General features: G+C 34.5%; 1 protein-coding gene across 1 annotated transcript in view; it reads right to left on the bottom strand.

Moving 5' to 3' along the window:
* Positions 1-2,186: 2,186 nt before the first annotated feature.
* Positions 2,187-14,700, bottom strand: part of LOC139149105 (short transient receptor potential channel 6-like) — a 41,259-nt gene continuing 28,745 nt past the window's right edge. Inside the window, exons 5-6 of the mRNA XM_070720661.1 lie at positions 2,990-3,163; positions 2,187-2,726 (exon numbers count right to left, since the gene is read on the bottom strand). Of these exons, the coding sequence (XP_070576762.1) occupies positions 2,604-2,726; positions 2,990-3,163 (297 nt within the window). The 3' untranslated portion in view covers positions 2,187-2,603. The remainder of the gene's footprint in view (positions 2,727-2,989; positions 3,164-14,700) is intronic.

The raw sequence follows: 14,700 nt of genomic DNA on the forward strand, positions 1-14,700 counted from the left end.
CGTTACATGTAGATCAGTTTATAAAATGTCTAACCATCATAAAGTAATAATTAGCGGTTTAAGGCCCGGGTACTGCTTGCCTTCTCTGCGAGTTACGGAGTACATTTACAAAAGTTTAAGGGCCACTAGACGTTGACCGGAAGGGGAATATGGAAAAGCCTACATTCAGTCACATGCAAATTAACAAAATAAAATCTACTGATAAAGCAAAACTGCTTTTTGCCTTTTCTGAAGATAGGTTCTCACTATAGATAATGTTCATTTGTCGACAAACTGTATTTAATCAGTCGCATTTATAAGGTGTATAAGGTCTGTAGGATACGGGTTATCATTGTCAATGTGTGTACATTCCTTTCCTCAAACCAGGATTTGACCTATACATTTTGCTACTTTCAGCTGTTTGACTACCTGTTTGATGGCAGAAGAAGGCCTATGAAGGGCATCAACCTACCACCTTTATACAGGAATGTTTCAATATTTCAAGTAAGTAAGCAAAACATGGTATTTTCCTTCGCCATCTGCAGTAACGATGAATATGCATAATAGTTGTAGGATCTACTCCTCCAACACATTAAATAATTAATACAATAATTTGTCTCAATATGTCAGATCACAAAGAAGCATATACTATCTTCCTTAAAACAAGACTATGTTATGTATACTATCTTCCTTAAAGCAAGACTATGTTATGTAAGCTATAAGTTCAACTTATCTTCTAACCAGTTGATGCTCGTTTGCAAGTATTTACTTATTAATGTAAGTGTACACTAATGTACATTAATATGTTTATGTATGTGTGTTTTGGTAAATATACCTGGATGTAATTTGGTAGGAAGGCCAAATAAAGTAAAATATCTTTCCTTGTGATGCTTTTTAGCTCCCCTGTTCACATTTTTGATCTTATGTCGCAGCGATGTCTTTCTGTCTGTCTGTCTGTCTGTCCGTCTTTCCGTCGGCACGATATCTCAAGAACTGCTGATCAGATTAGAATCAAATCTCATTCATAGATTTTGTTTGAGAATGGCAAGAACTGATTAGTTTTTGGTGAGTGTGGCTCGTTATTTCATGCTTATTTGCATAATTAACGATTTAAGCGAAAACACATATTGAGAACGGCTGCACAGAATAGTATGAGATTTGCTACAAATACTGATCACACAAGGACTTATCCGCCATTAAAAACATAAAGTTAATTGCTTATTTACATATTTGATGAATTTTTCTAGTAAGGGGATATATATGAATTGACTTGATCAAAATTGACTTTACCGCAAGTCGAATTTCCTAATTTTAAAATTTAATGAGCTCTCCTACCTAGGCATATATATATATATATATATATATATATATATATATATATATATATATATATATATATATATATATATATATATATATATATATATATATATATATATATATATAAATGAATTTTCCTGAATTAAATTGATCAATGTTGGCGAAATATGCTATGTTCAGTGATGATACTAGGTTAAAATAATATGCAATGTCATTAAGCATTTTCACTTCTGCCAATCAGTAATTTGCATATTGAACGAACTTTTCCGGTAGGGGATTTATATCTAGATTGGCATGATACAAGATGAAACTTGCTATGTATATTTAAGATACACTGACATAAAAATCATGAAAGTTGTTTTAGAAATTTTAGCTAAACGTATCACTAATTTGTATGTTTAAAAAAACCTTCCTAATTAGGGATATGTAACTGAATTGACTTGATCAAAGTTGACAATACATGTGATGGACATTAAAGATACTACCTAAAAAATTATTAAACGTCATTTCGCATTTTAACTCCTACCAATTACTTATTCGCTTATTTAGTGATATTTCAATGAACATTAAAGATACTGCGTTAAACATCATTGAAAGTCATTTCGCAGTTTTACTTCAGCTAATTACTAATTAGCATATTTAACGAACTTTCTAATGATATATATATATATATATATATATATATATATATATATATATATATATATATATATATATATATCCGTGATACGGGGAATATACTCATATCTCAGACTGATGGGAATATTTATATTGAAATGTGAAATCTGAAATGTGAAATGGAAATTCCCCAAGAGTGTGTTGAATGATGAGAATTAAACTTTTATCCCACCCGTTTTAGGTATCGAAAGAAAAGTGATGGTGGAAAATAACCTACTTATCTCAAAGTCATCAGAATGCAATCTCTATTCAATATGGAGATTTTGCAGAGTGATATTGCCATCTCTCTTGCAAACTTATGATTCAAGGTTACTGAAGACAATATCTTGTCTTTACATTCAAAGATTTTTCGGCGAGTGTAATGAGTTTGTTGACAAGTATGATATGTCTCTCAGACAGATGATCACTGCATGATGGCATCATTGATATCAGTCTGTAGACTGTGACCATGTACTTCCTATTTTACTTCCAGATTTGTACAGGGCAGGAGTTACATGTTGAACAGGATGCGCATAAACTTTCGAAACACCTGACATCACAATTTTCCGTTTCAAGAGAACGTATTTGCCACATTACTTTGAAGCCGCTAGATGTATTCTTCTTCTTGAGACAGCATATCATCCATATTATATACACGTCTCGGTGATATCTGAACTGATATGATCGCTTTGGTCTTTAGCTGGACGGTGATACTTCTTCTGCCCCAGCATATGCCCATTAATATACCTTAGGACGAGCATTCTAATGAGCTGAAAAGAAAAAAAGACCAGTTCCATAACACAAATGAGTAATACAGCAATAGATTGGGCATATGGTTGGATTAATGTAACCTAATAGCAACGTCTAACACCCTGATTTAAGTAATGCAACTTGGACAAAATGATGGTCGATCCATTCTTTGTATAAAATTTCTTGCATGTGCGTAATTCAAAGCTTTACCCCGCTGTAAACTTTACCCAGACTTAACGTTGCAGATGTTATATCGAGCAAATGAATGACTCTGAGTCAGTACCTGTATGTTGTTTACACTAGACATCTTAGATGTTTCTCCTTTAATCAGCTTTATGCAACTTCTAAGGAGCTCGAACGTCGGGATGACATTAAAGGGAGATGACAACACAGGTCCTGATATGAAATCCATTATTATTTTTGACTTTACAAATTTCCACTCGATGTCTACATTGTCCTACAGATTATAACAAAGAAGGGGATAATTGTCAAAAGGGAAAGTGTGCCATATTTTACTATAGTCACACATTGAAATTGTAGATCTATTGACAGGCACTCTAGGAGGCCTGAAAAGACCCCATTTGCGACACTCACGATTCCATTTTACCTCATCCAAACCATTTCCATATGCCAAATATTAATTGGTATTCATAGAACTGAAAGGTTAGCAATTCTTGTGTTTCATTGTCTTTCACAGTATACTAGAACAGACGATATGTAAATGTTACACATGAGACAAAGTTACGTGTCACTAGGTGAATAACACTGAAAATGCTGATATAGGATATGGCAGGATAAATAATTTGAGTAGCTTTGTATCAATTAGAAGAAATCCATGGGTGCATAGAAATATATGTTGGAAAAATCTCTTCAAAGAGCAAGTATTTTGGATCGAACTACATAAGCTGGCAGGTGATTCCATAGAATGGATCAACACTAAGAAAGAATCTGTTATTTGCACGATCATCGTGCCGGTAAGTCAAAAATCCCATAATCGACACGATGATCGTGTAGATAAGATGAAAAACTGATTAAAGACATGATCATCGTGTCAATAAAGCATTTTTGTCTATAGACACGATGATCATGTCGATTATAAGATTTTCCCGCTTTTTTGCACGATCATCGTGCAATTTGCATTTAATTGCAAGTTATCATGATCGTGTCGATAAGGTGCTTTTCCTTGCTTTACCGACACGATCATCGTGTCGATAGCCAGAACGAACGCTTGCGGGAGAGTCTGCTGATGAGGAACGGAAGCTAGCGTGGGTTGCCCCATGGAGGTACTTACTTTGTTAACATGTTGTGTTAGCGGATAAGGGGCAGAGATAAGGGATGGCATGGGGACAGCTATTCGATATAAATGATCAGCGTTGACCAGGACCAAACTGAGGGCGTGGCCTAAGTTTAGCGAATTGACCCCGCACATAGCAATATAATAAAAATTAGCACTCGCGCATATTTTTATGTAGAAATTTTGTTGCGAGTGTAACAATATTGAGACCCTGAAGCTACATAGCTCAGCAGTACAGGTTGATTTCAACAGATCTTTAAACTAATTTATGTCATACAAGACATACGTGTTTGTACTTATAGGACTTCCTTCCCTGTCTGCTCTCTAACGTCGGAAAATATCTTTAAATCCCGTCCACCACCCCTGCTCTATGAATAATTACCCATGATAAACCAGTTTTTATTTACAGCATAGGAACTCACCAAAGCTCTGCACACATTAATCATTCTTGAAGGCAAAAGCCACACAGCAGAAGAGGTGGTAAATAAAATTGCAGAAGAAAACCATAGGTGATTGAATAAACAGGCAAATATAAACAAACTAAGGGGAGGAATACGGGATCAAAAGGTAGTTAACTAAATGACAAAAATATTTTAAGGTTACACATCAAATTCTGCCACCAATTACCTACCTGTTTGTACTTAGAATCATAACACAGTATTCTACAGACCTTAGGCGGCTGGGACAAATTATTTGCCTGAAAGTGGCCAAGTGATGTAAACTATCCAATTCCGAGGCCATGTCACTTATAAAAAATTAAAGAATTAGTTGACAGAGCTCCAACTTCTTGAGTAGTTACAAAAGAAAGACGAAAATTATTATTGGAAATTTCTAAATAGATGACAGCCCTGCGTCCACATAGAACCTGATTGGGTGCAAACCGTCGATCTGGCCTAAAACGACTTTCTGCACCCCGTCTCTTAGTTATGCATAGTTAACTTTACTTCTTTAATGGAAGATGCGCTTGGAACCTTTTGATCGTCTTTGCAAACGATCGGCTGTTCCAATCATACGGTTTCCACCCGACTAGAATTTACCAACAGCGCCAAGAAACAAAGAAACGAAACACATTATTGAAGGATGGACACTTGACAAACAACCGAACAGAAACGACGCTTTCAGAGCGTCTTCAAAACAAGGTTAAACGACACACAACACTAATGGCATTGCAACATTGCAACAGCAACATTAGAAGAGCACAGCAATCAAACATGAACCTTGAACCACATAAAGTCAGGCGACTAATGGTCAACATATCTTGATCAAAAGACTCAAATTCTAAGTTACAAAACTCAATCGATGAGGAGAAATAACAACATGAATGATACATTAGTGAAAGCAAGACCTCACAAACAAACGAACGAACACCAACGACACAATCACAGCGTCTTCAACACAAGCAACAGCAATTTAAACGTCTTCAGTCTTCAGTCTAAATTTGCAATTTGATAGTAAATAAAGTACGATGCTGTACGATGCGATGTTGCCGATATAACAGGTTGAAGGACTTTCAGGAACAAGGATATTTCGGGTAGTTAAATAAGGAATAATATGTTGAATCTTGTAATTTTATCCCGTAGTTAACAAAATTAAAGTTCTTATAATTTTTTAGACAAGCTTTAGCAAACATTCTACTGTTCGCATGGCACGGTCTACCTTTAAACGTAGTGAGCGCGTGGCATGACAGCGATGTTACACACAGGACACTTGTTGACATAGCAACTCTTGTGTAAACAAACAAAATGGCCACTTCTCTCCGCTCCGTACGGCAGTGGAAACGTTTTGATCGATAAAGATTGTAATAACATATTGCACCATAAAGGTTCTTCCCGTGCGACCATTTGAATCCCGGTATCTTTTCTTATGGTGTTCATTGAGATATGGAGGATTTCTCGAAAATGCTGTTGAGAGGGTAGGTGTTTCGCACATGGCAATATGTTGGCCAAACCATGTGACCGACTGAAATGTCTTTTGCAAACTTGCAAGAGCTCACATTAACGATGGGCAAAATGTCAGCTTAAATATCCCACCGGTTCTGGAGAACTAGAATATTGTAGACTAAAATAAAATATGACGACCAAAAGTCGCTTGAATACTCACGATTGTGTGCAAACTTTAAAGGGCATGAGACCTGCATAGCGCATGCTAAATTTTAAGTTGATTGGCGCTGTGGTTCCGACAATCCAATATGGCGATCAGGTCACATGACCGGCGCTAATATCAAGATAAGGTGCACAGGTTCTCATAAGCCCTGAGGTTTTTGTCAAGTTAGGGAAGCTTCGATAAACCGTTTTCCAGATTTCGGATGATAAAGAAATGGTCGGAAGGTGAAAGATTAGGAAGAAAACTCCAGTAACAAATAGGGGCAAGGCTCAAGTGGGCTTGGGCCCCTAAAAACGTCCTATGATTGGAGAGTCGAAGCTTTATGTAGTAGAATGTATAACCACTGGACACTCGTGAGACAATAAGGTTAAATAACATGGGATTAAGGAATGGTAGAAATTCATCTAACTTGAACCCCCGTGCGGTCTTAATCCAAAAATCTAGCAACATATTTATATAATGATTGCAATTTCAAAAGAAGACAACAGAGAGAAACGCCTCATAATCTTCTTAACACATCAGTTAATCCCGATCTCGGGCCTTTTCGAGCCGGGGTCTAAGGAATATCTAAGTGAGACACTATGAGGGAAAATATATGATCAAAACCGCAGACGTATACTGAAAACAAACACTTTCAGTAGCATTTGATGATGAGGAAAATGTGGTAATAGAGCAACATCCAACATACAAATCAATTATCAAGAGACTGCCACTGAAACTGCATCACTCAGTTGAGACAAATTAACTGGTCAATCAGAAAGTCACAACGAAGAAACGCTGTGAACAAGCTCTACAAATATGACGATTACAAGTGATACCCACATCGTAACAAAAACATTAAAAAGGTTGAAAAATGCCTCTCTCACTTCAGGTAGAATACACACAACGGAGATAGACTGATCTATCTTAAGCTATATTTATTAGATTTAGCATGTTGACAAGAATAAAATTTCATCACTACTGTATGACAACCGTAAATAAAATAACTCTGAACTGAATTACTGTTATGATACTGTCAATTGAATGATTTCATTTGATCTCAATAGTGTTACAAATAAATAAAATTTGATTCCAGAATATTGGAGCTGAATGTTTACTCATATAATCAGTATTGTGATTAATCTAATGTTGCAAAGGTATTTTCATCGGTCGTGTGGTTTGGCAGCCATATTAGAATTTGCGAAACACCTAAAATAACCATGAACTAACATGCCGAATTCTCTTACCCAGAACCAAAAGACCCATGAAGCTCAAATTTTGCACCATTAAAGCAAATACTTTCAGTTTTTTACCAAAGGCGTGTTAATCGATTACTTGCTTTGGTAGTCATACTGCCAATTAAGGAAACCTATCATACCTATGACACCATATTTAAAAATCGTCGTTATGGGGACCAATGGACCATTTCAGCTCAAATGAACAAGTACAGTACCAAACTTTGATGCAAAGATGACCATGAATGCCTTTGACCTACTTTCACATATCTCAGAAACTGCAAGAGACAAAGGTTTGATTTTCCTCGGAAATTGACCAGTAGGGCACACATTCTTCTTCAGAAAATTGGGATTACGTTATTTGACCTTAGGCCTTTATTTCAGCAACTGCAAGAGCTAGGCCAACGGTTGAATTTTGCATATTGACCAGTAGGCCTACATGCAGCCAAAATATTTCTGGAAACGTTTGGAAGACTTAAGATGACCAAGTTTAAGTAATTTCAACGACTAGAGTTTTTTTGTTGGCTTATGATGAACAACGAAATAGATGCTTTGCGAAATCGCGAAATAACGAAATGACAACATTTCCACAACCCCCAATTTTTTTTTTCAATAAAATCTAATATTTATATAATGTCCGTGACCGCAGCAGTTGGTTTACTGGGTTTAATGAACGGATTAGGTATGTAATGGAATATTTTGAAGTGACTTCAATCACGGTCGAACTACAAAGTGATACATGGCGAAATCATGGGCCGCCATGAAAATATCAGTATGAACACGTACTCCCACAGTCTCTACAGTACCTGTTAAGTCAGGGCAGTTGTGAAGCTTCACAAATCTCTCTCGAAATAAAGCCATAACATTTTGGAATTGAGGTTTTTAATCTTCAAACACTAGCTGTCGAAACGCAGAGCTATTAGTCCGTGGGCTGGAGGGGTCCACCGTGCACCCCCCCCCATAAACCTACTACATGGGTATTTTTTGTTCTTTGGGATCTGCTGAACTAGAAAAAAGATGTTAACATTGGATATTTTGGGATGCACTACCTGTCTGCACTGTTTTTGATTTGTATGTACCGCAAAAAATGGCGAAAAATGGGTAGGGGTAGGGGGTACTATATCCTCCCCTAAATTGAGTAAACTAGCATGAAATAGCACAAACCTTACATTTTTGGAAAGCTCAGATACTGCTCTTTCTGAGGAATACCAACTTTAGCAAAATTAATTTGTGTACATAGAATAGGACGACTTTAAAATGAATTTTTTTGACAATTTTGAAATTTTTTACCCAAAATACCATGAAACATTTGTGATCTACTTTTTATTAAGCAAAATTTTCACAACTTTTTGTGTTTAAATTATTTATTCCGACATATTAAACAAGAAAAAAAGTGTTAACATCAGATATTTAACTATACAGTACTTCTCTGGCGTCAATTTTGAATTGCGTGTATCTTTATGGGGTGTGCAAAAGCTAGGGGTAGGGGTACAACATTCTTTCCTTGATGAAGTAAACTGGCTTGAAATGCCATATACCTTATAGTTTTAGAAAGCTTAGATACTGGTCTTTCTAAAATGCATTAGTTTTAGTAAAAAAATATGACGTCATAGAATTGGATAACTTTAAATCGATTTTTTCTGGTAATTCAGCAATTTTAACCGGAAGAAAATACGATAACTATTATTTCCTCCCAATGAAGCAAATCAAACAGATTTATGGATGTTATTTACTAATTGCAATGTGCTTAAGAAGAAAATAAATGTCAAAATTGGGTATTTACAATCCATTATTGTCCCTGCTCACTAAAATTGCAAGTTTTGCTACATTGGTATATCGTGAATGGGCATTTTATTGTTATGCAATGAACTAATGCACAGCCTTAAAAAGAAGACTTTAAAACGCACACACATAGTCATATTGCCATTTTCTCCTTAAAGTAAATAGATTGTTGATGACTGTCTATTTTTATAATTTACTTTTTAAATATTTTTCATAAAATAATTTTGATAAGACGTATTTGGAAAATTGTCTATGCCTCCTTGTCTTACTTATACAGCAAGCATTACTAACAATCTATTAGGCCGTGGGCTAGAGGGGGCGTCTACGTGCACCTCCCCCCAACCCCACAGGATAACAAACCTGTATTTTTCAGAAGCCTTGGATCCCTAGAATAAGAAATAGGATTTTAACAACAAAATATAGGGACTCAATAGCTGTGATGGTCATGTTTTGAAGGGTACCGCAAAATCACGATTTTGTGACCCACATGGATTTTTGTCAAACCTGTCTTCATGTACGTCATCTGCTGAGCTTACTGTTTAACATGACCTGGCTTATGGGGTATCATTAGAAAGGTGATGTATTTTCTTGATAATGGTATATAGTAATATGCAATATCTTCTATAGTTGTCATGAAATAGGGCCATAATTTACCCCATACCCCAAAGTTTATGTCGCAAATTACTGTCAAAACTAATCTAAATTCTACCAATTATTTACCTAGACATAATACAAAGGGTAATGTTGTGTATTAACTTTGTGTTATTTGCTAGAGGTACATGTTAGAAACCTGAAATAAACTTTTGACAGAAAAAATATTTGGATCCTGTAGCTGTAACAGTCATATTTTGAAGGGTTCCGCAAAATCACAGTATTACTGAATCACATTAGTTTTTGTTAAACCTGTCTTCTTGTAAGTCTTCTGCTGAGCTTATTTTGAACATAAAGAGGCATATGCGATATCATTTGAAAGTTAATTTACTTTTCGTTTAAATGATATATTGCAATATGCAATATCTTTTATAGTTTTCATGAAATGAGACCAAAACTTACCCCGTAACCCAAAGTTTTATGTCGTAAATTACTGTCAAAACTAATGTCAAATTCTACCAATTATTTTCCTAGACACTTTACAAAAGGCAATGCTTTGTGTAAAATATATTTCATTTGGTACAGGGACATGTCAGAAATATGAATTAGACTTTCAACAGACAAAATATTCGGGTTGAATGACTGTAACTTGCATGTTTTGAAGGGTACCGTGAAGTCAGAGTATTACCGACTCGCATATGTTTTTGTTAAATGTGTCGTCTTGTAAGTCATCTGCTGAGCTTACTTTTTACCATAACCTAGCTTATGGGCTATCATTAGAAAGACAATTTATTTGGCTTAAAACGACATATTGCAATATACAATATATTCTATAGTTTTCATGAAATGATACCACAACTTACCCCATACCCCAAAGTTTTATGTCGTAAATTACTGTCAAAACTAATCTTAAATTCTACCAATTATTTACCTAGACATTATACAAAAGGCAATGATTTGTATCAAATTGTTTTATTTGATACAGGTACATGTTAGAAACTTGAAATAAACTTTTAACACAAAAATATCGGATGCTGTAGCTGTAACAGTCATATTTTGAATGGTACTGCAAAATCACAGTATTGCCAATTCGCATACATTTTCGTTAAACCTGTCTTCTTTAAGTCGCTACTGAGCTTCTTTTTATTATAACGTGGCAAGTTGGTCATCATTAGAAAGTTAATTTACTCTTCTTCAAAATAATATATTGCAATATGCAATATCTTTTACAGTTTTCATAAAATAGGACCACAACTTACCCCACACCCCAAAGTTTTATGTTCCAAATTACAGTCAAAACTCATCTCAAATTCTGCCAACTATTTACCGGAACATAATACAAAGGGCAATAATTTGTATTAAATTTAGTTTATTTGCTACAGGTTCATGTTAGAAACTTGAAACGAACTTTTAACAGAAAAAATATTGTGATGCTGTAGCTGTAACAGTAATATTTTGAAGGGTACCACAAAATCATGGTATTGCCAACTCGCATACATTTTTGTTTAACCTGTCTTATTGTAAGTCATCTGCTGAGCTTATTTTTTAACATAAGTTGGCTATTGGGGTATCATTAAAAGTTTTTTTTTCCTTTGATATAATTTTTTGCCAGAAAGCGACCGACATATTGTAATATGCTTTGTAATATTGTAATATCATCTTAAGTTGTAATGAAATAGCAAACACCTCATCACCCCAGCCTTAGTTTGATTTGCAAACTGCATCTGTTCTAAAACTTTGCCGTTTGCGAATTTGGGATGTGGGGTAAGTGTTGGTCCTATTTCATAAAACTATTGAAGGTATTGCATTTTACAATATGTCGGTCGCTTTCTGGCAAAATTGTCTTTCCAATGATAGCCCATAAGATAGGTTAGAGTAAAAAGTAAGCTCATCAGATGACTTACAAGATAACACATTTAACAAAAACACATACGAGTGGGCAAGACTGTGACTTTACGGTACCCTTCAAAACATGACAGCAGCAACCATTCCATCCCAGTATTTTGTCTGTTAAAAGTCTATCTCATATTTGTGACATGTCTATGTAGCAAATAAAACAGATTTCATACAAATCACAGTCTTTTGTAATATGTCTAGGTAAAAGCTTGGTAGAATTTGAAATCAGTAGTGACAGTAATTTGCAATATAAACTTAAGGGTATGGGGTAAGTTTTGGTCTTATTTCCTGAACACTAAAGAAGATATTGTATATTACAATATGTTATATCAAAGGAAAAAAAACCTTTTTAATGATACCCCAATAGCCAACTTATGTTAAAAAATAAGCTCAGCAGATGACTTACAATAAGACAGGTTAAACAAAAATGTATGCGAGTTGGCAATACCATGATTTTGTGGTACCCTTCAAAATATTACTGTTACAGCTACAGCATCACAATATTTTTTCTGTTAAAAGTTCGTTTCAAGTTTCTAACATGAACCTGTAGCAAATAAACTAAATTTAATACAAATTATTGCCCTTTTTGTATTATGTCCTGGTAAATAGTTGGCAGAATTTGAGATGAGTTTTGACTGTAATTTGGAACAAAACTTTGGGGTGTGGGATAAGTTGTGGTCCTATTTTATGAAAACTGTAAAAGATATTGCATATTGCAATATATTATTTTGAAGAAGAGTAAATTAACTTTCTAATGATGACCAACTTGCCACGTTATAATAAAAAAGAAGCTCAGTAGACGACTTAAAGAAGACAGGTTTAACGAAAATGTATGCGAATTGGCAATACTGTGATTTTGCAGTACCATTCAAAATATGACTGTTACACTACAGCATCCGGATATTTTTGTGTTAAAGTTTATTTCAAGTTTCTAACATGTACCTGTATCAAATAAAACAATTTGATACAAATCATTGCCTTTTGTATAATGTCTAGGTAAATAATTGGTAGAATTTAAGATTAGTTTTGACAGTAATTTACGACATAAAACTTTGGGGTATGGGGTAAGTTGTGGTATCATTTCATGAAAACTATAGAATATATTGTATATTGCAAAAAGTCGTTTTAAGCCAAATAAATTGTCTTTCTAATGATAGCCCATAAGCTAGGTTATGGTAAAAAGTAAGCTCAGCAGATGACTTACAAGACGACACATTTAACAAAAACATATGCGAGTCGGTAATACTCTGACTTCACGGTACCCTTCAAAACATGCAAGTTACAGTCATTCAACCCGAATATTTTGTCTGTTGAAAGTCTAATTCATATTTCTGACATGTCCCTGTACCAAATGAAATATATTTTACACAAAGCATTGCCTTTTGTAAAGTGTCTAGGAAAATAATTGGTAGAATTTGACATTAGTTTTGACAGTAATTTACGACATAAACTTTGGGTTACGGGGTAATTTTGGTCTCATTTCATGAAAACTATAAAAGATATTGCATATTGCAATATATCATTTAAACGAAAAGTAAATTAACTTTCAAATGATATCGCATATGCCTCTTTATGTTCAAAATAAGCTCAGCAGAAGACTTACAAGAAGACAGGTTTAACAAAAACGAATGTGATTCAGTAATACTGTGATTTTGCGGAACCCTTCAAAATATGACTGTTACAGCTACAGGATCCAAATATTTTTTCTGTCAAAAGTTTATTTCAGGTTTCTAACATGTACCTCTAGCAAATAACACAAAGTTAATACACAACATTACCCTTTGTATTATGTCTAGGTAAATAATTGGTAGAATTTAGATTAGTTTTGACAGTAATTTGCGACATAAACTTTGGGGTATGGGGTAAATTATGGCCCTATTTCATGAAAACTATAGAAGATATTGCATATTACTATATACCATTTTCAAGAAGAATAAATCACCTTTCTAATGATACCCCATAAGCCAGGTCATGTTAAACAGTAAGCTCAGCAGATGACGTACATGAAGACAGGTTTGACAAAAATCCATGTGGGTCACAAAATCGTGATTTTGCGGTACCCTTCAAAACATGACCGTCACAGCTATTGAGTCCCTATATTTTGTCTGTTAAAATCCTATTTCTTATTCTAGGGATCCCAAGGCTTCTGAAAAATACAGGTTTGTTATCCTGTGGGGTTGGGGGAGGTGTACGTAGACGCCCCCTCTAGCCCACGGCCTAATAGATTGTTAGTAATACTTGCTGTATAAGTATAAGACAAGGAGGCATAGACAATTTTCCAAATACGTCTTATCCAAATTATTTTATAGAAAAATATTTAAAAAGTAAATTATAAAAATAGACAGTCATCAACAATCTATTTACTTTAAGGAGAAAATGGCAATATGACTATGTGTGTGCGTTTTAAAGTCTTCTTTTTAAGGCTGTGCATTAGTTCATTGCATAACAATAAAATGCCCATTCACGATATACCAATGTAGCAAAACTTGCAATTTTAGTGAGCAGGGACAATAATGGATTGTAAATACCCAATTTTGACATTTATTTTCTTCTTCAGCACATTGCAATTAGTAAATAACATCCATAAATCTGTTTGATTTGCTTCATTGGGAGGAAATAATAGTTATCGTATTTCTTCCGGTTAAAATTGCTGAATTACCAGAAAAAATCGATTTAAAGTTATCCAATTCTATGACGTCATATTTTTTTACTAAAAACTTATGCATTTTAGAAAGACCAGTATCTAAGCTTTCTAAAACTATAAGGTATATGGCATTTCAAGCCAGTTTACTTCATCAAGGAAAGAATGTTGTACCCCTACCCCTAGCTTTTGCACACCCCATAAAGATACACGCAATTCAAAATTGACGCCAGAGAAGTAGTGTATAGTTAAATATCTGATGTTAACACTTTTTTTCTTGTTTAATATGTCGGAATAAATAATTTAAACACAAAAAGTTGTGAAAATTTTGCTTAATAAAAAGTAAATCACAATTGTTGCATGGTATTTTGGGTAAAAAATTTCAAAATTGTCAAAAAAATTCATTTTAAAGTCGTCCTATTCTATGTACACAAATTAATTTTGCTAAAGTTGGTATTCCTCAGAAAGAGCAG

The sequence above is a fragment of the Ptychodera flava genome, chromosome 14, assembly GCF_041260155.1.
Source record: "Ptychodera flava strain L36383 chromosome 14, AS_Pfla_20210202, whole genome shotgun sequence".
NCBI lineage: Eukaryota > Metazoa > Hemichordata > Enteropneusta > Ptychoderidae > Ptychodera > Ptychodera flava.